The sequence below is a fragment of the Ahaetulla prasina genome, chromosome 14 (genome assembly GCF_028640845.1).
Source record: "Ahaetulla prasina isolate Xishuangbanna chromosome 14, ASM2864084v1, whole genome shotgun sequence".
Taxonomy (NCBI): Eukaryota; Metazoa; Chordata; class Lepidosauria; order Squamata; family Colubridae; genus Ahaetulla; species Ahaetulla prasina.
This window is the reverse complement of record NC_080552.1, coordinates 19982643-20003732: the sequence shown is the minus strand read 5'-3', so window position 1 is coordinate 20003732 and position 21090 is coordinate 19982643. Positions and strand designations below refer to the sequence as shown.

The 21090-nt window shown below is 43.9% G+C and overlaps 1 protein-coding gene across 1 annotated transcript in view; it reads right to left on the bottom strand.

Annotated features, from left to right (window-relative positions):
- The window catches only part of SMURF1 (SMAD specific E3 ubiquitin protein ligase 1), a 43119-nt gene continuing 22029 nt past the window's right edge, over nt 1-21090 (bottom strand). The window contains exons 4-18 of the mRNA XM_058157770.1: nt 20320-20453; nt 20122-20187; nt 19404-19479; nt 18301-18545; nt 17328-17412; nt 16619-16765; nt 14734-14827; nt 12739-12842; nt 11125-11239; nt 6442-6620; nt 5567-5704; nt 3584-3704; nt 1809-2010; nt 1018-1093; nt 1-429 (exon numbers count right to left, since the gene is read on the bottom strand). Of these exons, the coding sequence (XP_058013753.1) occupies nt 330-429; nt 1018-1093; nt 1809-2010; nt 3584-3704; nt 5567-5704; nt 6442-6620; nt 11125-11239; nt 12739-12842; nt 14734-14827; nt 16619-16765; nt 17328-17412; nt 18301-18545; nt 19404-19479; nt 20122-20187; nt 20320-20453 (1882 nt within the window). The 3' untranslated portion in view covers nt 1-329. The remainder of the gene's footprint in view (nt 430-1017; nt 1094-1808; nt 2011-3583; nt 3705-5566; nt 5705-6441; nt 6621-11124; nt 11240-12738; nt 12843-14733; nt 14828-16618; nt 16766-17327; nt 17413-18300; nt 18546-19403; nt 19480-20121; nt 20188-20319; nt 20454-21090) is intronic.

Genomic DNA, 21090 nt, shown 5'->3' with positions numbered 1-21090 from the left:
GTTTGTGTGTGTGTGTGTGTGTGTGTGTGTGTGTGTGTGTGTGTGTAGTTTTGTTTTGTCGTTGTTGTTTCCTGGGAAATGAAGAAAGGAAAGGGAGGGTTATTGTCACAAGAGGGAGAAAGTATGTTTGGGGACCTCCAAAAATAAAAAGCCTCCCTCTTCGCCGATGCCATCGAAGGAAGGGGGAAAACAGCCTTTGCACCCCTAGTTGTCAAGCAAATCCCAACACTTTGGACAAAAAAAGAAGTTCACAGCAAGCTTCTCCTTACAGCTTTTTTGATTTGGTGGTCCGTGAGCTTTAGCAGTATCGGTTTCCTTTGGTTGCCTGGTCACTCCACCGCAAAGCCACAGGTCTCTTCCACGGCGGTCACTAGCTTTTCGTAAAGCTTCTCGTAGGACTCGTAAGGCGGAATGTCAATTCGGTTAAAGCTGCAGGAGGTTAGGAAACACAGGGTGCGTTTGTTTATTGATTTACTAAACTTACATACAACAGTTCACTTAGTGACCATTCAAAGTTACAAGGTGACTCGGGGTCGTTTTTCCCAGTTACAATCTTTGCAGCATCCCCGTGGCCATGGGATCAAAATTCAGATGCTTGGCAATTGGGTCGATAATTTATGACGGTCGCAGCGTCCCAAGGTCACGTGATCAACTTTGGCAACCTTTTGACAAGCGAAGTCCGGGGGGGGGGGGCGGGCGCCAGATTCACTTAACAGCCGGGTTTACCAACTTATCAATTGCAGTGATTTAACAACGGTGGCAACCAAGGTCGTAAAATGGGGCAAAGCTCACTTAACAACTGCTTCATTGAACCACAGACGTTTTTGGGCTGAGGGTTAGGGTTACACGCAGAGAATAAATGGGTTTAAGTGTCAGGCTGAAGGAGGTTAATCTGGACACGCTCCATGCCTCGTTTCTTTTCGCAGAAGAGTTTACAACTTCCATCTGGGCAGAAACAAAACACATTTTCACAGCCTGGTCTACTCCCTGATTCGCGCTCATCGCGGAGGGACTTACCAAGTATGAGCTTTCGGGAGGTTGTCTGTGTTTGCATCTATCAAGTGGATAGTAAACAGCCTGGGTCCTGCCGCGCCTGTAGAACCTTGCAAATAGACATTCTAGTTAAGGCCCTTCAAAAGCCTGGCTATGTTATCATGCTGCCCTGATCTCTGGTAACCTCCGATATCAAACAAGCCGAGAACAGGAAACCAGGACTCCTGCTTTAGGGGTGTGGACACACCTGGCACAGGATGCCGGGTGCTAGGAAGAGCTCTATTCCCAAGGCCACTCTCTTTTGGCCCCAGATTCTGGAAAGCAGCTGCTTCTCAGAGGACACCAGAGCTGTTCAGGCAGAGGCCCGGAAACATCGGGGACCTCAAAGCTTTGATTGGTTGCCAAACTGTCGTTTTCACCAAGGCAGAGAGATGTTAATGGATAAGGAGTTGCTGTATTTCCTAGGTTAATTCAGGTTTTTGTCCTCATCTACCCCACCTCTTCGCTGCAATTCTGTTTTGTCTTTCTTTTATAAAAAAAAAAAAAAAGAGCACCCCTCTAGTGCAAAGTCTGTCTCTGACCTTTCGCCCCCCCCCCTCCCGGCAAATGGGTAAACTGAATCTTGGCTCAATTCAGTGTTAAGGCAGCTTGGTTTATGTTCAAAGGGAAGTCACGTATTTTTCCAATAGAGGGTTGGGCGGGACAGTTAGAAAGGAGAGGGAGGGAGGGCCAACTGACTGGCATGAAAAAGTAGGTCTCCCCTCCCCAGCTGCATGTGGCCCAAGTCTGCTAACTCAGCCCCCCCGATCAGTCACCTTGCAAAGCCTTGAAACCCTGAAGGGGAACCCGCGTGGAGCCCGTCACAAACTGGAGCAGCCGCGCTCTCCGTTCCTCGTCGAAGGCCTCCACCGCCTGCCAGAACCACTTGACGATATTGCTGTCGGCCATGCAGTGCTTCAGACGCGTGTTGGATTTCCAGTCATTCAGATCAATCTTATCTAGGCCACCGATGATGAGCTGGGAAATAAAAATAAAAAAAAGTCCTTTTTAAGCACCGGGACAACATGGGATGGTAGATTTATATATCGCCCTTGACCAGAGGTCTGCAAACTTGGCTCTTTTAAGACTTGTGGACTTCAACTCCCAGAGTTCCGCAGCCAGCAAAGCTAGGAGTTGAAGTCCACAAGTCTTAAAAGAGCCAAGTTTGCAGACCCCTGCCCTTGACTGCTAGGCTGCAGACGGCTTTTGAGCAGGTTTTTCATATTTCCATCATGCTTTTTAAAACAATAATGACAAAATAGATTAAGATTGGTTAATCGCTGCATATAGGGCAACAGAAATTTAGATAGTCAGCTGAGTCCCCACACAATTTTCAAGCAGTCTGCCTACTGCTCTCCCTTGGCATCCAAGATCTGAGAACTTTAGCTCCCAGAATTCTTCAGTCCACATGTGTGGACTTCCAACACCCAAAATCCTCAAGCCAGAAACTGCTTTTATGGGCTATTGTGACAGCTCTGATACCTAGTTTACTCTTCAAGTCATGCATCATGCCCTCTGAAAAAAAATCTTAGGAAACTGACTCAGTATGAAGAAAAGCAGAACTATTTCAAGATGGAAGCACTGGACTCTTCCAATTCTCTACCAGGATTTTAATTCTGAATACTTTCTTGCATTCCTTAGCATTTCAGGAGACCGTAAAAGGCAGAAGATATTTCTTTTCCACTATGTGTTTTAGAATAGAAGCTGCCCCAAATTTAAGTTTGCCAAGTCAAGGCCCCCAAGTTACGAAATTAACCCAACAAGACAGACACAGACTTCAGAGGATAATTAGAACTTTAGAAAAAACAATGGCTACCAACCTGCCTCCCACTGAGGACCTGTATACTGCACGAGTCAAAAAGAGAGCTGTGAAAATATTTACAGACCCCTCGCATCCTGGATATAAACTGTTTCAACTCCTACCCTCAAAACGATTTTATAGAGCACTGCACACCAGAACAACTAGACACAAGAACAGTTTCTTCCCATCACTCTGCTAAACAAATAATTCCCTCAACACTGTCAAACTATTCACTAAGTCTGCACTATTAATCTTCCCATCGTTCCCATCACCCATCTCCTCCCACTTATGACTGTATGATTGTAACTTTGTTGCTTGTATCCTTACAATTTATATTGATATTGATAGGCTCCTGATTGCTTATTTGTAGCCTATGACTATCATTAAGTGTTATAAGTGTTGTACCTTGATGAAGGTATCTTTTCCTTTATGTACACTAAGAGCATATGCACCAAGACAAATTCCTTGTGTGTCCAATCACACTTGGCCAATAAAAAATTCTATTCTATTCTATTCTATTCTATTCTATTCTATTCTATTCTATTCTATTCTATTCTATTCTATTCTATTCTATTCTATTCTATTCTAAATGTCCTTCAAAATTAAGCTTTCTGGGCATTGCTCCCCATCTTTGGACAGAATTCTATCTAACACATCAATTCAGGACAAGGAAAATATACGTAGAGCTATTTTAGCTTTTGAGGCTACATGAACAGCAGCAAGAGTTAGTGTGAAGTATACAACCGATACCTCAAGTTCCTTATGGTCAAAAGGCTTCAGGAGGTGTTGAGGAATCAGTTCATTAAAACCTTTTTGAAGGGCCAGGAATTGGGCTTCAATCCCTCTCATGAACCGCCAGTTTACATACAGCCTGGGAAAGAGAAAGATAAATCGCAGAATTACTGCAGAATTACTACTGGAGTGGTGAGAATTTTGCACAGAAGATATAAAACCTGCCCTCCAGTGGAAGTCACAGGCTGTCTAAAGAAATAAACCAAAACTTTTGAGGGAAATTCCAACCCTGGTGACTTCATGGACATGTCCAGATAGTATTCTTTTTTAGCATCACAAGCAGCCTCTTCTGGGAGATTGTCCAAGCTCCGTTGAGTCTACAACTCTGATTTTCTGGTCTACCTTGCAAACACCGGCCATGACTAACTCTATTAGCATAGGTTTACAACAGAAGTAGTCCTGACTACGGGTAGTCCTCGTCTTACAAGAGTCCATTTAGTGACTGTTCAAAGTTACAACAGCACTAAAAAGGGGACTTGTGACTGTTTTTCATACTTACGACCAGTGTAACATCCCCATGATCACATGAACAAAATTCAGACGGTTGTCAACTGACTCATACTTATGACGGTTGCAGTGTTCCGGGGTCATGTGATCCCCTTTCGTGACCAAAGTCAATGGGGAGGCTGGATTCACTTAACAACCATGTGACGAGTAGAGTAGAGTACGGTAGGATAGGATAGGATAGGATATAGGAATGAGGAGTAGAGTAAGAGTAGAGTAGGGTAGGGTAGGATATAGGAATGAGGAGTAGAGTAAGAGTAGAGTAGGGTAGGGTAGGGTAGTATATAGGAATGAGGAGTAGAGTAAGAGTAGAGTAGGGTAGGGTAGGGTAGGATATAGGAATGAGGAGTAGAGTAAGAGTAGAGTAGGGTAGGGTAGGGTAGGATATAGGAATGAGGAGTAGAGTAAGAGTAGAGTAGGGTAGGGTAGGGTAGGATATAGGAATGAGGAGTAGAGTAAGAGTAGAGTAGGGTATGGTAGGGGTAGTATATAGGAATGAGGAGTAGAGTAAGAGTAGAGTAGGGTGGGGTAGGGGTGGATATAGGAAGAGGAGTAGAGTAAGAGTAGAGTAGGGTAGGGTAGGGTGGGATATAGGAATGAGGAGTAGAGCAAGAGTAGAGTAGGGTGGGGTAGGGTGGGATAGGAATGAGGAGTAGAGTAAGAGTAGAGTAGGGTAGGGTAGGGTAGGATATAGGAATGAGGAGTAGAGTAAGAGTAGAGTAGGGTAGGGTAGGGTAGGATATAGGAATGAGGAGTAGAGTAAGAGTAGAGTAGGGTAGGGTAGGGTAGGATATAGGAATGAGGAGTAGAGTAAGAGTAGGATAGGGTAGGGTAGGATATAGGAATGAGGAGTAGAGTAAGAGTAGAGTAGGGTAGGGTAGGATAGGATAGGATATAGGAATGAGGAGTAGAGTAAGAGTAGAGTAGGGTAGGGTAGGATAGGATATAGGAATGAGGAGTAGAGTAAGAGTAGAGTAGAGTAGGGTAGGGTAGGATAGGATAGGATAGGATATAGGAATGAGGAGTAGAGTAAGAGTAGAGTAGGGTAGGGTAGGGTAGGATATAGGAATGAGGAGTAGAGTAAGAGTAGAGTAGGGTAGGATAGGATAGGATATAGGAATGAGGAGTAGAGTAAGAATAGAGTAGAGTAGAGTAGAGTGGAATAGGAATAGGAATAGGAATAGAATAGTTGGAAGGGATCAGACTAATTTAACCACTGCAGTGATTCACTTAACAACTGCAGCAAGAAAGGTCATAAAATGGGGCAAAACTCACTTAACAAATGTCTCACTTAGCAACAGGAATTTTTGACTCAATTGTGGTTGTTAAGTTGAGAAGCCCCTGCCCTTGGTAGTGGTATCGTTGTGTGGTCTACCTTGCTGGACTGTCAGCATCACACTGACAGTCCTGGGCCAGAGGAGCCTCCCCTGAGGGTACCTGACATATTCTTTCTTGTTCTCCTCTGTAACGGAAACGTTTCTCCCGTTCGGTTTGAGTTCATGCTGCAGAATTCTGCCGAATGCATTGTGTTCCACGCAGAAGGTATGGTCCAGAACTGGAGTGATGTCATTCTCTCTGTCAACAAGAATGGCAATGCCTTACAAGTCATTTCTGCAAGCGAAGGTGTGTTTTATTTATCTAGCCGGACCTACTGAAACTTGTAATTTTAAGAGCAGAGCTCTCGGTGGCTGATCCACACTTTAGTAAGCAGTTGTGCATCGTGCAGTTTTTTAATATTCCTCCTTGCAGAGGAAAAAAAAACCCTGCTGCAATTTTTGATTATGGTACTTTACTGATGTAAAGAAAGTTAGTTTTATACCTGCACGTAGGAATATTACTACGCAACTGAAACATAGGGAACGCAAATTTTTTTTTAAAAAAAGATATTTTCTGATCGAATTCTGTCCCCAAAAATATTCCTTTTGATGCACTGTTGGTTGACTTCCAGAAATCTAAACTACTTTCTCATGCCTCTGTTATGAGCGAGACTAAAGATTAATTTAGCAATTACAAGCAAGCCAAATCAACTCAGAATCAGAACCCAGCTGAACAGGTTTCTAATGAAGTACAAGAATGACTTTCTCGTATGGAACAGTTATCCAGAAGTTCCACTGCTGATTGTTTATAAAATTATCCCAGTTGTTTTTTGTTTTTTTCTGGGTACTTTTGGAAGTTCTTAAGTATCCACCCTGCCAAAAGCAGCTTTAAAATCTACGTAGGCACCAGTGATCGAGGTCAGGAAATCTGTTTCATTGGAGCTGGTCCTCCTGGGCCAATCAAAACATTCTAAGATTATTGGACAGAATACTTACAAAATCCAGACTAAGCTCTTATGTAGCTCTGGATCCACCGACTCCAAGTCAGACAACTGGATGGGTTTCCCCAGCAGCTGTTTGTAGAAAGGGACCGTGAAACCCCCGTTGATGTAATGCCCGTGGAACACCGCCAGCCCCATGATCCGACCGACAAAGTGGAAATAAGACAGATGGTCCTGAAAGATATGCCAACCACCAAGGTGGTCATTCACCGGGAGAGATGCCAGCCACGGCTATCTTAGTTGCCTTTCGCCAGACTTTTAGTTGGTGTGATGTGGGGAAGGTGTCATTTCCATTATTTCAAAACGGTCTAGCTGAGAAGCATCAGTACGTCCCATGAATCTGGTATTTGCACTTTTCCAATCAGTACAATTAAAGGTAAAGGTTCCCCTCGCACATATATGCTAGTCGTTCCCGACTCTAGGGGGTGCTGCTCATCTCCGTTTCAAAGCCAAAGAGCAGGCGCTGTCCGAAGACGTCTCCGTGGTCATGTGGCCAGAATGACTCAATGCCAAAGGCGCATGGAATGCTCTTACCTTCCCACCAAAGGTGGTCCCTATTTTTCTACTTGCATTTTTTACGTGCTTTCGAACTGCTAGGTTGGCAGAAGCTGGGACAAGTCACGGGAGCTCACCCCGTTCTGCGGCACTAGGGATTTGAACCGCTGAACTGTCGACTTTTCGATCAACAAGCTCAGAATCTTAGCCACTAAGCCACCGCGTCCCTTACTCAGTACAATTAGGTGGGTTGTGTTTTTTTTTACACTGTAAATAGACTTGAGTTTCTCAACCTCATCAACATTTAAGATGGACTTCGACTCCCAGAATTCCCCAGCCAATCTGACAGTCGAAGTCCGCACACTTTTAAACAGCTGGAACAGAATTTCACTAATCAGCTGCTTATAAGAAGCTGGAACAATCCTTTTGTCTCGCTGAAGATTCACCCGGCGTATTTTTAGCCTCCTGCCCCTGGGGCTTGTCAGCTGCAGGTGTTTTGCCAGGAGCGGAGGGATTTCTCTTAAATGCCAAGTTCAAAGAGATTGTAGTTACTGCTGGAGGGCAAGCGCAAGGAAAGCAAACTGAACAGTTAAAGGGAGGCGCTCCTTGGGAAGATAACGGTGCCAGGTATTCTTTTCACCCAGCGTTTCTCAACCGTGGCAACTTTAAGATCGGTGGACTTCAATTCCCAAAGCTCTACTGGCTAGGGAATTCTGGGAGTTGAAGCCCACAGATCTTAAAGTCACCAGGGTTCGGAAGCACTCAGTGGTGGGATTCAAGTAATTTAACAACCGGTTCTCTGCCCTAATGATTTCTTCCAACAACCAGTTTACCAAACTGCTCAGAAAGTTAACAATTGGTTCTCTCGAAATGGTGCGAACTGGCTGAATCTCACCACTGGAAAGACTGCACTAACCCATTTCTGTTCAGAATTTCACCTCTCTCTCAAATTCTTCGCACATGATGCCAACCCCTGACTATACCCAGTCCTTAACTGGGGTGTATTCATTTTTAATTTTTGCACGTCTTGAATGCACGTGGTTTCTTGAAGATGTTAAATGGCAACCTCCTTGCAGAGACATGGTGTCCTTTTGGGGAAATCGTAACGGACAAAGAAGGGAATGCATTTGTGATTAAAATACAGAAGCAACTTTCCTGCTTTGGGTTAACGCTTACTCCGCTAAAAGCCTAAACATCTTACCTTTTCAAGGAGGGTGCACTTCAGCTATCCGTGAGCTGTTTACCTGCTCTAACGCCAAGAGCTCCAGGCGGCATATTTAGCAGGCCCTCTCTTACCATAATTTTAACGCAACCTCAGCCCTGCAAGGTAGGATAATCTAGGAGAGCGGCTTGCGCAAAGAACTTTTGCTATAAATGACCTTGTTCTTGGATCTCTCCAATTCACCCAGGAGTTGAAAAAAATAACTGGATGGCATTGAATCAACCAATAATTTATGGAGACAAGGTGGCTCAGTGGCTAAGATGCTGAGCTTGTCGATCAGAAAGGTCAGGCGGTTCGAATCCCTAGTATAGGGTCTCCTGTGTGAGCAGAGGGGTCGGACTAGATGACCTCCAAAAGTCCCTTCCAACTCTGTTAACTGTTTTACCGGTGCCGCCCCATTTTGAAGTTTTGTTTTTTTCAAATCACTTAAATTTAGGATCAGACTCCATCCAATCCTAACCCACTGTTAGATAGTAGCCTAGTCTATATACACAGGGAATGGTTAGTATGTGCCTATGGTTGTTTGAAGAGATGAATTCCAAGGAGCTGCCTAGGGCAATTAATATTTAGTGGGACATTTTGCAAACAGGGGTGGGCAACCTAATGCAATCACCAGGTTCTCCCCTTCCAGCCGTTTCATGCAGCTTCTCTATGGTTGCTGTTCATTATGAAAACTTGGGGGGGAGGGGAGAGGATGGTCGGGGGGGAGGGGAGGAGGAGGAGAGGAATGATTTTCCCTTTAAAACCGGTCTATAGCCTAGAGCAGCCGAGACAGTTATTATAACGAATTCTTTTGGGTCGCTGCAACATCCTCAGACACTTTTGGGTGCTTCCTGTGATGCTTTTAACCACAAGCTGTAAGTCAGGGCTGAGTCACAGTTTCACGCTGAACTATTGTGGCAGCAAAAGGAAGGTCCCTCCCCTCCCATGAAGAGAACTGTCTCTTTTTCCTCCTTTAGGCAAGTGTCCCCCTCCCCACCCCCACCCCACCCCTTTCCCTCCACAGAAAGGGAGCTTGGGTGATTTGATTAAAACTCAGGATTTTTTTTTTCCTGCCCTTCCTCCTCTTCTTCTCGCCAGGTTGCCCTTCCCAGATCTTCCATTCTTCACCACTGGTAGAGAAAAGCTAGGCTAGTGTTGGCGAACCTTTCGGGCATTGAGTGCTAAAGCGGGAGCATGCACGCCAGGGGTGAAATGCTCCCAGTTCGGACGGGATCGCCCGATCCGGTAGCGATGGCGGTGGGTGGCTCAGAGAACTGGTAGCAAAAATCCCCTCCCCCACGCCTAGCTGAGCCGCGCAATCATCAGAGGTTTTTTTTTTTTAAAAAAACTTTTAAAAGCATTTATTCTTCGACCAAAAAGGTTGTAGAAAAAATGCTTTTAAAAGTGTAAAAAAAAAAAAAAAGTGCTCACGCCCATGTAGTCACATTACCCACCCACCCCAACCAAGCCACGCCCAAGATCCGACAGTAACAAATTTTACATTTCACCACCGGTGCACACATGTGCGGGGGAGCGCCGAAAACCAGAAGAGCAGTTTCCCGGTATGCATACATGCGCCAGGAAGCTACGCACCGGTCACCTGGTCTTTTGGTTTCTGGCGCACATGCGTGTGCGAAGACCAGCTGGCGTGCCTAGAGAGATGGCTCTGTGTACCACTTTCGGCACGCGTGCCATAGGTTCGCTATCATGGAGCTAGGCCTTCTCAAATGCTCACTTTCTGATTCTACTCCACATCCTTTCCGACATGCGCAGGCCGGCGGAGAAGTTCCTATGCATGGATCCCTGACCTGGCTTAGCTCTGTGGTGAAGGCCTCCCAATAGCCCAAAGATAGAAAGGAACTGAGCATGGCAAGCAGCTGCCCAGACCAATCCTTTCAAATTTCAAACGAAACCAATCCATTCGCTGGCAATTCCCTTCATGCCTGACAGCTCTGGGGCTGGCACTAGTAATAGGGATGATACTGGCAAATATCAGAGGAAGAAGGCCGAAAAGGAAAATGGAAACGGATTTGTGGAAGGAGCAGCAATAACAGGCACAAGGCCAAATCTTAGCTAGGGAAGGAGGGAGGACAGGGTGAAAATAGCCAGGCAACATTCAGCTCTAAGCCATGACCTCATTTTGGCCCCACGTACTTTTTGTCCCAGTTGATTGCAAAAGACCAGGGCCATCACGACCCTTCATAGCGTTGCCCACGCCTGCCTTCGTGGAAACAAGTTCGGGCTACACCAATTAGTCCATTAGAAGCAAGTTAGTTCAGCTTTCAGCCCTATTTCATGTATGCTTACCTTCCATGGTCTATGGGGACTCGACTGAAAAATAGATATTCATCGGTTCGCAGAGTGTACGGAAAATCAAACAAGGGAGGAAAAAGATTTCACTTTGGCCTCCCAGTACCGGACTGTGTATTCTCAGGGCTACTTAGAAGAACTCAAGTGGCTGCTGCCAGGTGGGGGAAGGAGCAAGGGATTGCTAGACTGGCTGGGAAACTGTTATGGAATGCGGAAAATGAAGATCATGTGACCACAGCAGCCACCCAGCAGAAACTAGTAGCACCGAGGCAACCACAATTTCCACAAATTTTATTCCTTTGGAAATCACGGGTCCTGGATTTTGAGCTCATTCTGTAAATTAGCCCACTTGAGGTACCTGGATTCAAAAATTGTTTTCCTGTGATAAACTATCTTGCCCAGGTAAAGGTCATGACAATGAAAGTTTTAGTTTTTACATAGTTTTAATTAAGTGTTGTACGCCACTCAGAATCACTTTTCGTGAGATGGGCAGCCACGCAAATTTGTCAAAATATATAAAATAAATAATATCCTGTGGAAATCTAAAGCCAAATGAGCTGACCACTGAACTTTATCTTATATATTTCCCCTGGTTTCAGAGACGGTTGCTCCTTCTAAGGTTCATATTCAAAGAACACAAATAGATCCTTGGCTTTTAAGAGTACTTACGGGGTTGATGGAGGAATCGGGATTTATTTGCAGCGTGTAAATGTTATCAGTTGAATATTGGAAAAGCCCGTAATATGGATTCAGCATTTCGTGGCATAGAAGGTACAGCCATTCCCTGCCGGATGTAATTTTCAACACGATTAGAAATGGTTGGGGGGGGGGGGGGAAATGAAAGTAAAAGTTTATTCCACTTCAGAAATTGGATTAATTTCCAAGGTGGTCTATGATAGTCTTAAGCTCAGCATCTTTAAGACGAGTGGACCGGGGGAATTTTAGGAGTTGAGGTCCACGGATCTTAAAAATTTGCTGAGGTTGAGAAATGCTGGTTTATGAGACAGCATAAGACGCTTTGGAAAAAGGCTGACTCCATCGAGCGAGATTTGCCAACATTTTAAAAAAAACCATTGTGGAGCAGGGTCCAATCGCAACAGTTTTTCTGGATCTTCCTCGCTCTGTTAAAGACAGGCATTCAACAGGAAACAGAATAAGAAACAGGCAATAGAAAGTTTGGGGTTGTTGTTTTTTTTAAAAAAAGAAGTGTGAAGATTTCTTTTTGTGGGCAGATGGTGCCCGATGAGCTGAATACCTGAGATAACAGGTATTTAATTGCATAATGGAGATCTTCTGCCTGCCCCGCCCCCAAACCAAAGGGAGACATCTGGTTAAGGCATGTTAGAGCATTCAGCATCCGTCTAGACAGCATTAAAGCGCAGACGAGATAAAGAGATGCTGAAACTCTTCCGCAAGGGGGAGGTGATGACAAGGGAGAGGTCAAAGGCAGAGAAGTCCCAGACTAAAGAACAAAACGAGAGAACAGTATCAATAGACAAAACAACCAAAAAGGATTTTTTTTTTTTAAAGCAGCCATTTAGATGCTGATGGATTCAGCTGCCTCGGGGAAATGAGGGGGGGTGGGGGGGTGAGAACCACCCAGGTTAGGTGAATCAGGAGAACCTTTTCCAAAACAAGTTAGAAAGTTTGGCTTGCCCAGGTGTATTAGAGGCAAAGGGATCTACGGCAACACATTTCACATTTAAAGATTTGCAGGATAGAAAGCAGGGTAAAAAGGAAGAAATGTTATTTATGTCTACCGGGCCTACCCCACTGAACAGGTTCAAATGTAGCAGAGGCAGCTTTGGTTTCTTTAAGAATGGTTCTTATTGTGGGGTCCTTGGTGCTTTTTGAGCTTGGTTGTTTTCTTGCAGATGTTTCATTGCCCAACTAGGCTATATTATCAGTACTAGAAGGCAGTGGGGTTTGCTTCTGTTTATATAGGAAGCATCTATACAAGGGGCCACCAAGAACCACCACAAGGAATCAGCAGGAACACTTCCATCTAAACTGACTGGTCAAGACAAAAGTATAGAACAGGGGTCTCCAACCTTGGCAACTTTAAGACTTGTGGACTTCAACTCCCAGAATTCCCCAAGTAACTTTAAGACTTCTGGAATTTTTTGTAGCAGGGGTCTCCAACCTTGGTCCCTTTAAGACTTGTGGACTTCAACTCCCAGAGTCCCTCAGCCAGCAAAGCTGGTATAGAAAGAGAGCAAAATCCCTCCCCCCCCCAAAAAAAATATATAATCCTAAAAGCTCTTTTAGAATTCTGGCCCTTACCTTGCCACTCCACCATAATCTAGGCCTTCCTCCCCCCGAAATTTCACCATCAGCCTCTTCTTCAGATCTTTCGGCCTCATCTTCATTATTTGACGGTAAGATTCCTATGCACAGAAAGGGAAGCACTTTAAAAAAAAAACCCACCATTGTTTTACCAAAATAAACTGAACTTCTCACAGCTCTTTCCGACCCTATATTAGAGAAAAAAGAGGAATCTTTCAGCTGTTTCTTATCTAAACGTGGTTTTGTTCTCGAGGCTCAATATTGCTCAAGCCTCTTGGAAAAGTGGCACGATGTAAAAGTGCAGTTTTATGAGCCGAATGGATGTTCTTAGCTATTAGAGGTGCACTGCAGTTACTGCCCTGGTCTACTGGAAAGGCAGATCATAAATAAAAGTACAGGGTAGGCTTCGACTTACAACCACAATATGCAGACATCCCAAGTTTGAATCCAAGTAAGGGTATGGCTAGCTGATGAGAACTAAATAGCTTGAAATAGATCCATACTAGTCTCCCTTTATTTCTTTAAGGGGCGTGCATAAGAGCACAAAAGTGTCTACCGTTCCTGTCCTATTGTTCCCTTCATTATATCAACTTGATACAGTTGATGCATATTTTTTACATATATATATATATTTTCTTCAAAATACGTTGTTTTATCTATGACAATTATTTGTGTATACTGTTGTGACAAAAAGAAATTAAAAAAAATAAAAAAACCTGGGATCCAAATTTCCGTTGCTAAACAAAGCAGTTGTTAAATTCGTGGCAAGCCAATTTTCTCGCTTTCTTTTGACACAGCTGTTAAGCGAATCATTGTGGTTGTGAAGTGAACCACGTGGTCATTAAGCAAACCCAGCTTCCCCCCCCTCCAGTGATTTCGCTTCTCGAACGTCGGTTGAGAAAGCCGCAAACGACTGTCACATGACACACCCGAATGCTTCCACCGTTGTGAATATACACCGGTTGCCAAGGCTCCAAGTTTTGAGCGTAAGATGATGGAGATGCCGCAACAGTTGTATCTGCAGAGGCCGGTCGTAAGTCCGTGGTTTTTTCCCCCCCCAGTGCCGCTGCAATTTCAAAAGGTCGCTAAACGAACGGGTTGTAAGTTGAGGACTACCCGTCTCTGATTCACCAGCTCTTAGCTGGTACCCAAACCGCATCTAGGCCTGGCAGGCCCGACTTGTGCTTTATGGCAGGCGGATGAAATCCAGATTACAGGGCCGGTTTAGCTCACGCTGGTAAGGCCTGTTATTAAGAACACAAAGCCTGCAATTACTGCAGGTTCGAGCCCGGCCCAAGGTTGACTCAGCCTTCCATCCTTTATAAGGTAGGTAAAATGAGGACCCAGATTGTTGGGGGGGCAATAAGTTGACTTTGTAAAAATATACAAATAGAATGAGACTATTGCCTTATACACTGTACCCAGGGCCTGGATGAAAAGATAGTTTTGAGGGTCTTCTGAAAAGCTAAAATGAGGGGGGGAGGCTGCCCGATTACTGGAGGCAGGAGTGTTTTCTATGGTGAGGCAGCCACATAAAATGCATGTTTTGAGGTCACCTTAGTTTAGGGTGTCCAAACTTGGCAACTTTAAGAATTCTGGGAGTTGAAGTCCACAAGTTTTAAAGTTGCCAAGTTTGGACATCCTGCCTTAGTGGGTAAACATTTCAGGAAGGGACCTGAAACATGCCTACTCTGTCCAATCTGGTACAAAAGGAGATACTAGAATAGAATAATAACTTTATCATCACTTTGAAAGTACACTAATCGGCAGATATTAAAATATTTCCCTATGCAGCCTACTGCTTCACTACCTCCATATTATAATTATGGGGTCCTGACAGGACTAATCTTGCTCTGATTCTCAGCCCCACAAACCAAGCAGCAACCGAAGGGCAACCTACTTCATTATGTGATGCAGTCTTGGGTCTGTGAACTGGGTGGTTCTGTTATTATGATCTACAAAATATATTCTTCCTGATACTGTACTTCTAACCTCCCAGCCCGGAGGCAGAGGTCCAAGTTCATCACAATTCACACTGTACCCAGGGCCTGGATGAAAAAGATAGTTTTGAGGGTCTTCTGAAAAGCTAAAATGAGGGGGGGGGGAGGGTGCCCGATTACTGGAGGCAGGAGTGTTTTCTATGGTGAGGCAGCCACATAAAATGCATGTTTTGAGGTCACCTTAGTTTAGGGTGTCCAAACTTGGCAACTTTAAGAATTCTGGGAGTTGAAGCCCACAAGTTTTAAAGTAGCCATGTTTGGACATCCTGCCTTAGTGGGTAAACATTTCAGGGAAGGGACCTGAAACATGCCTACTCTGTCCAATCTGGTACAAAAGGAGATACTAGAATAGAATAATAACTTTATCATCACTTTGAAAGTACACTAATCGGCAGATATTAAAATATTTCCCTATGCAGCCTACTGCTTCACTACCTCCATATTATAATTATGGGGTCCTGACAGGACTAATCTTGCTCTGATTCTCAGCCCCACAAACCAAGCAGCAACCGAAGGGCAACCTACTTCATTATGTGATGCAGTCTTGGGTCTGTGAACTGGGTGGTTCTGTTATTATGATCTACAAAATATATTCTTCCTGATACTGTACTTCTAACCTCCCAGCCCGGAGGCAGAGGTCCAAGTTCATCACAATTCACACTGTACCCAGGGCCTGGATGAAAAAGATAGTTTTGAGGGTCTTCTGAAAAGCTAAAATGAGGGGGGGGGGAGGCTGCCCGATTACTGGAGGCAGGAGTGTTTTCTATGGTGGAGGCAGCCACATAAAATGCATGTTTTTGAGGTCACCTTAGTTTAGGGGTGTCCAAACTTGGCAACTTTAAGAATTCTGGGAGTTGAAGTCCACAAGTTTTAAAGTTGCCAAGTTTGGACATCCTGCCTTAGTGGGTAAACATTTCAGGGAAGGGACCTGAAACATGCCTACTCTGTCCAATCTGGTACAAAAGGGAGATACTAGAATAGAATAATAACTTTATCATCACTTTGAAAGTACACTAATCGGCAGATATTAAAAAGAAATTTCATGGCATATATTAAAATGAAATTTCAAAAAAAAAATCTATTCTATTCTATTGCATGAGGCTCTCAAAGAGGTCACCACCACCTCCAATATACACTACATAAACATGTATTCTCGAGAGGATTCACACACACACACAAAAAATAACATGGTCTCGTGCCACATTTAGAGGTGAAAACTAGTGTTCGCATGGTGATATGGGGGTGGGGGGGAGAGAGAGATTAATTTCTTGACAGCACCAATCCATGAAAGGCAACACAAGCATTTTTTTGTTTCTTTGAAGCAACATCGGGTTGTTCCTGCAAATTCCCTATCAAGCTACCTGCCTTAAAGAGTTACACAACCACAGGGGTGATCCAAATCTCTAATAATCTTGGGATAACAATGACGAATTTCATAGGGGGAAGCTGTGAGAGCGGTCCTTGTGTCCCCCAACGTACCTTTTAAAATGTTGTACCTTGATGAATGTATCTTTTCTTTTATGTACACTGAGAGCATATGCACCAAGACAAATTCCTTTTGTGTCCAATCACACTTGGCCAATAAAAAATTATATTCTATTCTAATTAATTTCTTCTGGAATAAGACTGAGAGCGTTCAAAATGGGAACAACTTGTCGTAAAAAAGCTTTCAACATATTTTAACCTTCCAAATTCTTCCTGGTTCAACATTTGCTCAATGGCATCTATTTTAAGGGCTCCCCAAAAGATATTAAAATATTTCCCTATGCAGCCTACTGCTTCACTACCTCCATATTATAATTATGGGGTCCTGACAGGACTAATCTTGCTCTGATTCTCAGCCCCACAAACCAAGCAGCAACCGAAGGGCAACCTACTTCATTATGTGATGCAGTCTTGGGTCTGTGAACTGGGTGGTTCTGTTATTATGATCTACAAAATATATTCTTCCTGATACTGTACTTCTAACCTCCCAGCCCGGAGGCAGAGGTCCAAGTTCATCACAATTCACACTGTTAAGGTCTCTGCAAAAAGAAAAAAGGGGAAAAAATGGAGGAGGAGGAACTAGATTTAACTCAATGCCAGCATTATATTAAATTCTTTGAACATGTCTACAGAAAAGAGAGACCATGTAAGTCTCCAAATCTAAGGAACGTATGGTTTCACTTCCTGCAAACATCTAAAGCAGGGATGTTAAACTCAAGGCCCGGGGGCAGGATCCGGCCCTTGGGATGCTTAGATCTGGCCCACGGGACCTCCCTGGAAACAGCGAAGGACCGGCCCGTGGTGTCTTTGCCAGCAAAAATGGAGCTCGGGAGGGCCATGTGCGGCCCTCATGAGCTCCGTTTTCGGCTGCGACGGCCTCCTGCAACTCTCTGCCAGCGAAAACAGAGCTTGGTTTTTGCTGGCAGAGCGCTTGGGCCATGGCAGGGGCCTCTAACATGAGTGACGTCGAGCCAGCTATGCCCACCCTAGCCATGCCCACCTGCACCCCCCGAGGTCAAACACAACCCTGATGCAGCCCTCAAGGAAATCAAAGTTGACACCCCTGATCTAAATCTACTCAAAAGCAGCGACTGTACCTACCTTGGTATCCTGGGATCGTGCCAGGTGCTAACCCCAGTTTGTGTATGCAAAAAGTAAACTTGTCCCTGTACTGTTGTCCTTTGCTCTAAAGAGACAGAAGAGAAAAGAAAAAGAGGCTAACAGAAAATGCAGAAATGCCTCACAAAACTTGGTGACTGAAGCCAGACCGAGTAAAACTGAGCTAAAGCTTAAAACAGTAGTTTATTTGCTTCCCTTACCTCTGTCATTGTTACAACATGAAGTGTATTGTGGTTTCCTCGCTTTTTAAATTAATTTTTGCTTACCGCTCATTCAGAAACTCAGTGCTGGAGTTGGAGCAATGTCCAGTCTTGTTTGTCATTCGCATTTTATTGGGCAGCTGTTTTAGGAGCTGCAAAAGATTTGCATGGTTCCCTCCCAACTACCACGAGAATCTGGTTTTAATATTGCCTTGCCAACAGGCCACGTGAACAGCAGTCCAGCGGCAAAATCCTGATACATTCATTTGAGAAATTCAACACTAACAGGGTTAAATTACCATCTGGCCAGTTCCAGGGGAAAAAGTTCTCCCACTTATTCTGCCTCTTAGACAAAAGCCAATCGCACATCAATAAACATAAATATCTCAGAAGTAAAACTATGGTGCCAAGTGAAAAATCCCATAAAGAGAAATGCCATTTCTGGGTGCAAAACAGGATCTTCCCCCAACATCCATTTTACCTATCTTATCTATCTATCTATCTATCTATCTATCTATCTATCTATCTATCTATCTATCTATCTATCTATCTACCTATCCATCCTTTCCTTCCCTTCCCTTCCCTCCTTCCCTCCCTTATATGCCACCTGATTCACTATGCAAAATGACTCTGGATGGCTTGCAGTGCCATAAAAAATATAGGAACAATTACACATATAAAAGATAATGGAACCACTCGGTCTTGGCCTCGGGATTGCCAGAGTAGAGATGGGCATCAACCCCGCCCAAACTCACCATAGCCTTCAGGCAGATCTGGTGATGGCGACTGATGACCGTGGGGCCTATTTTGGGGTGTCTGGACATGGCTTCTTACATCAGGACCCCGCAATCGCTGGACCTGCAGGGTCTGATCCTGGCCAGGGGTTTCCGCGAACCTGCAGTTCCCTCCACCGGCAGCTCCTGTGCTGTCTGTATATGGGGCTGGCTCTTCCATGTAGCAGCTCAGGGGCCTCCCAGGTCCCGAGTCTTCATAAACCGTTCTGAAAGTAGGAAGCTCATGAACAGATTTTCGCACATCCCTAAGGAAGTGTTGGAATAACCGACATTAGGGGAAGGGGCCCAGCCTTTCCAAGGAGATCTCACTCTCTGGAAGCCAAGAACCCAGAAAATTACCTTGAAACACAAAACTCATCTGATTCACAACTGCAAGATTTGGGGGGTGGGAGGGGGGAGGACATGTGTGCCAAAGACTAAATTTGCATTTATCTCTTAAATGACCACACTTCCTCCAGTGACTCACTTAATGATGATAAAATGCCGAGGGAAAGCGATCTGACTTTTCAGCCCTCATTCTTTGCTGCAATTGTTGTTGGGTTGTTGTTTTTTGTCCCAATCACTAAATTTAGCTTTTATTCTTAAACTGATAGAAGAGAATGTTTGTAGCTCAGGGTGGAACTATGTGGTCCTTGGTGCTATCTGAGACTGGTGGTTTTCTTGCAGATGTGTCATGATCCAACTCGGGAACATCATCAATGCACGATCACAGATGATGTTACCTAATTTGGAACTTTTACTAATTTGGAAGTTTCGCTGGCTGAGGAACTCTGGGAGTTGAAATCCACAAGTCTGAAAAGAGCCAAGTTTGCAGACCCCTGTTCTAGGGGACCAGAGACTGCACATCGTGGGACAATCTTGCACAATATGTTTAATAGTCTGCATATCTGCACAATCACCACAAGGGGAATCTTTCCACCCCTAGTGATGTAGGGCAGGACACGTAATTCTATTCAATTTCGAACTGATAAAGTGAGGCAAGTTTGGAAATAAAAGACTGCAAGAAGACTCCAAGCTCGGAAAGCACTAAAGATCCCAAATTGATCGGAAGACAGTATACCTACCCTTCATTCTCCAAGAGCCCCCTGCAGTCTACCACAGACCCTCCTGTGCCTATCCTATCTCGTGTCTGCAGGCTGACTGGAATGAGAAAAAGAGAAACAAAAACTCAAAACATTTCAGTATGCAAATAGAAGAGAGCAACGAAAATACAAAAACATTTTTGGGAAGTGGTTTAATTTGACATGGAAAGCATTTGTACGCCTTTTTTTTATAGACTCTCAAGTCTTTGGCCATGAGCCACATGCAGAGTTCCTTCCTATGAAGGCAGATCTGAGTACTTTGCTGGGACAACTTAAGAGGCAGTGCATTTTCATATTCTAATAATTCAATCAATCTTTAACGACAAAAAGAAAAAAAAGAAGAATATAGTAAGCCTTCTATTCCTAGTGCCGCATTAAAACGTCAGGAATTAAGGCCACTACCAATTAAAAACAATTAAGAAAGCAGCCACTGCCCAATAATTTAGACTGCAGTCCATAAAGTACTTTGGGCTAAAACACAAAGCCTTCCATATTAACATGCAATTGCAAAATTCTTTTCTCTCCAAAGAGCAAGGAGAGCAAATTTCTCACACTAGGGGGCAACCTAAAAAGGAATACTTTTTTTTACCACCTCAGTCACACTAAAAGGTATACTTTTAATAAAGTTATTCTGCTCGTTATATCTGGAGTTGAACACCACAGCTATATTTTAATTATCTGTTCAGGTACTCTTTCTTACCAACTATCTGGCCTCGGATTGCATCAGTGTCTGTGGGATTTAGTTTGCATAGATCCAAACGCTGGTCTAAAATGAACAAGAGGGAGGCAACAATTCAGCCAAGAATATATACACAATTGGGAATCAGTGTTCAGAACAGAGACACAAAATGTTGCCCAAGCCAACCCAGAAAACATTTGGCAATAAAGGCATGCTTACATCCCGTATCTTTTAGCCTGCTGATGGCGTTAGAAAGAAGTCGGACGCATCCCAGGAAGCCAGCTCCCTGTTTTTTGTGAATTTTCTTATGGTTCCAGACACTGATGGTGATAGAATCTGATTTTCCAACGTATCTAGAATAATCAGTCGGAGGAGGATATTTAACCGAGGTTCATTGTCTGGTACAACTTCCCCATTTATGAACCCATTTGAATAATGCTTTGGTTAACACTTCTTCTTTTATCAAAGAAGAGAAACATGCAACTAATCACTAGATTACTGTAATTTGCACAGCATGTTAAATAGATAACACACAAACATTTGTTAATTGCAGACAACCTTATTATAAACTACAAAAGTGCAGAGCTCATTAGACCTTGGAAAAGCTGTTTTTTTTCTTAAAACTGCAGTTACTGCATCAAGGCTGGTTTTTTGCACTACAAAGGACAAGAGACACCTTCAGCTCCTGACAGCCGAGGAATTATGCCAGGATTTCTAGAAAAAGTGATCTAGGCTTCCATTTCTGGAATCCAGAAGTGAGATAAGATGCAATGTTTTTTTCAACTGAGGGGCTTTTAAAAGTACATGAAGACATAGTCACTTGGGCACACCTAAAATAAGTGCCTGGGAGTCTAGCCGATATCTCAACTCCCAAGCCCCAAAATTAAGTCTTGCAAATTATTACACAACACATTCTCTAACAAAACATACTAATAATCATCCCCGGGGGGGAGTGGGCATTGCCTCAATATTACTTCGGATCAGCACTGC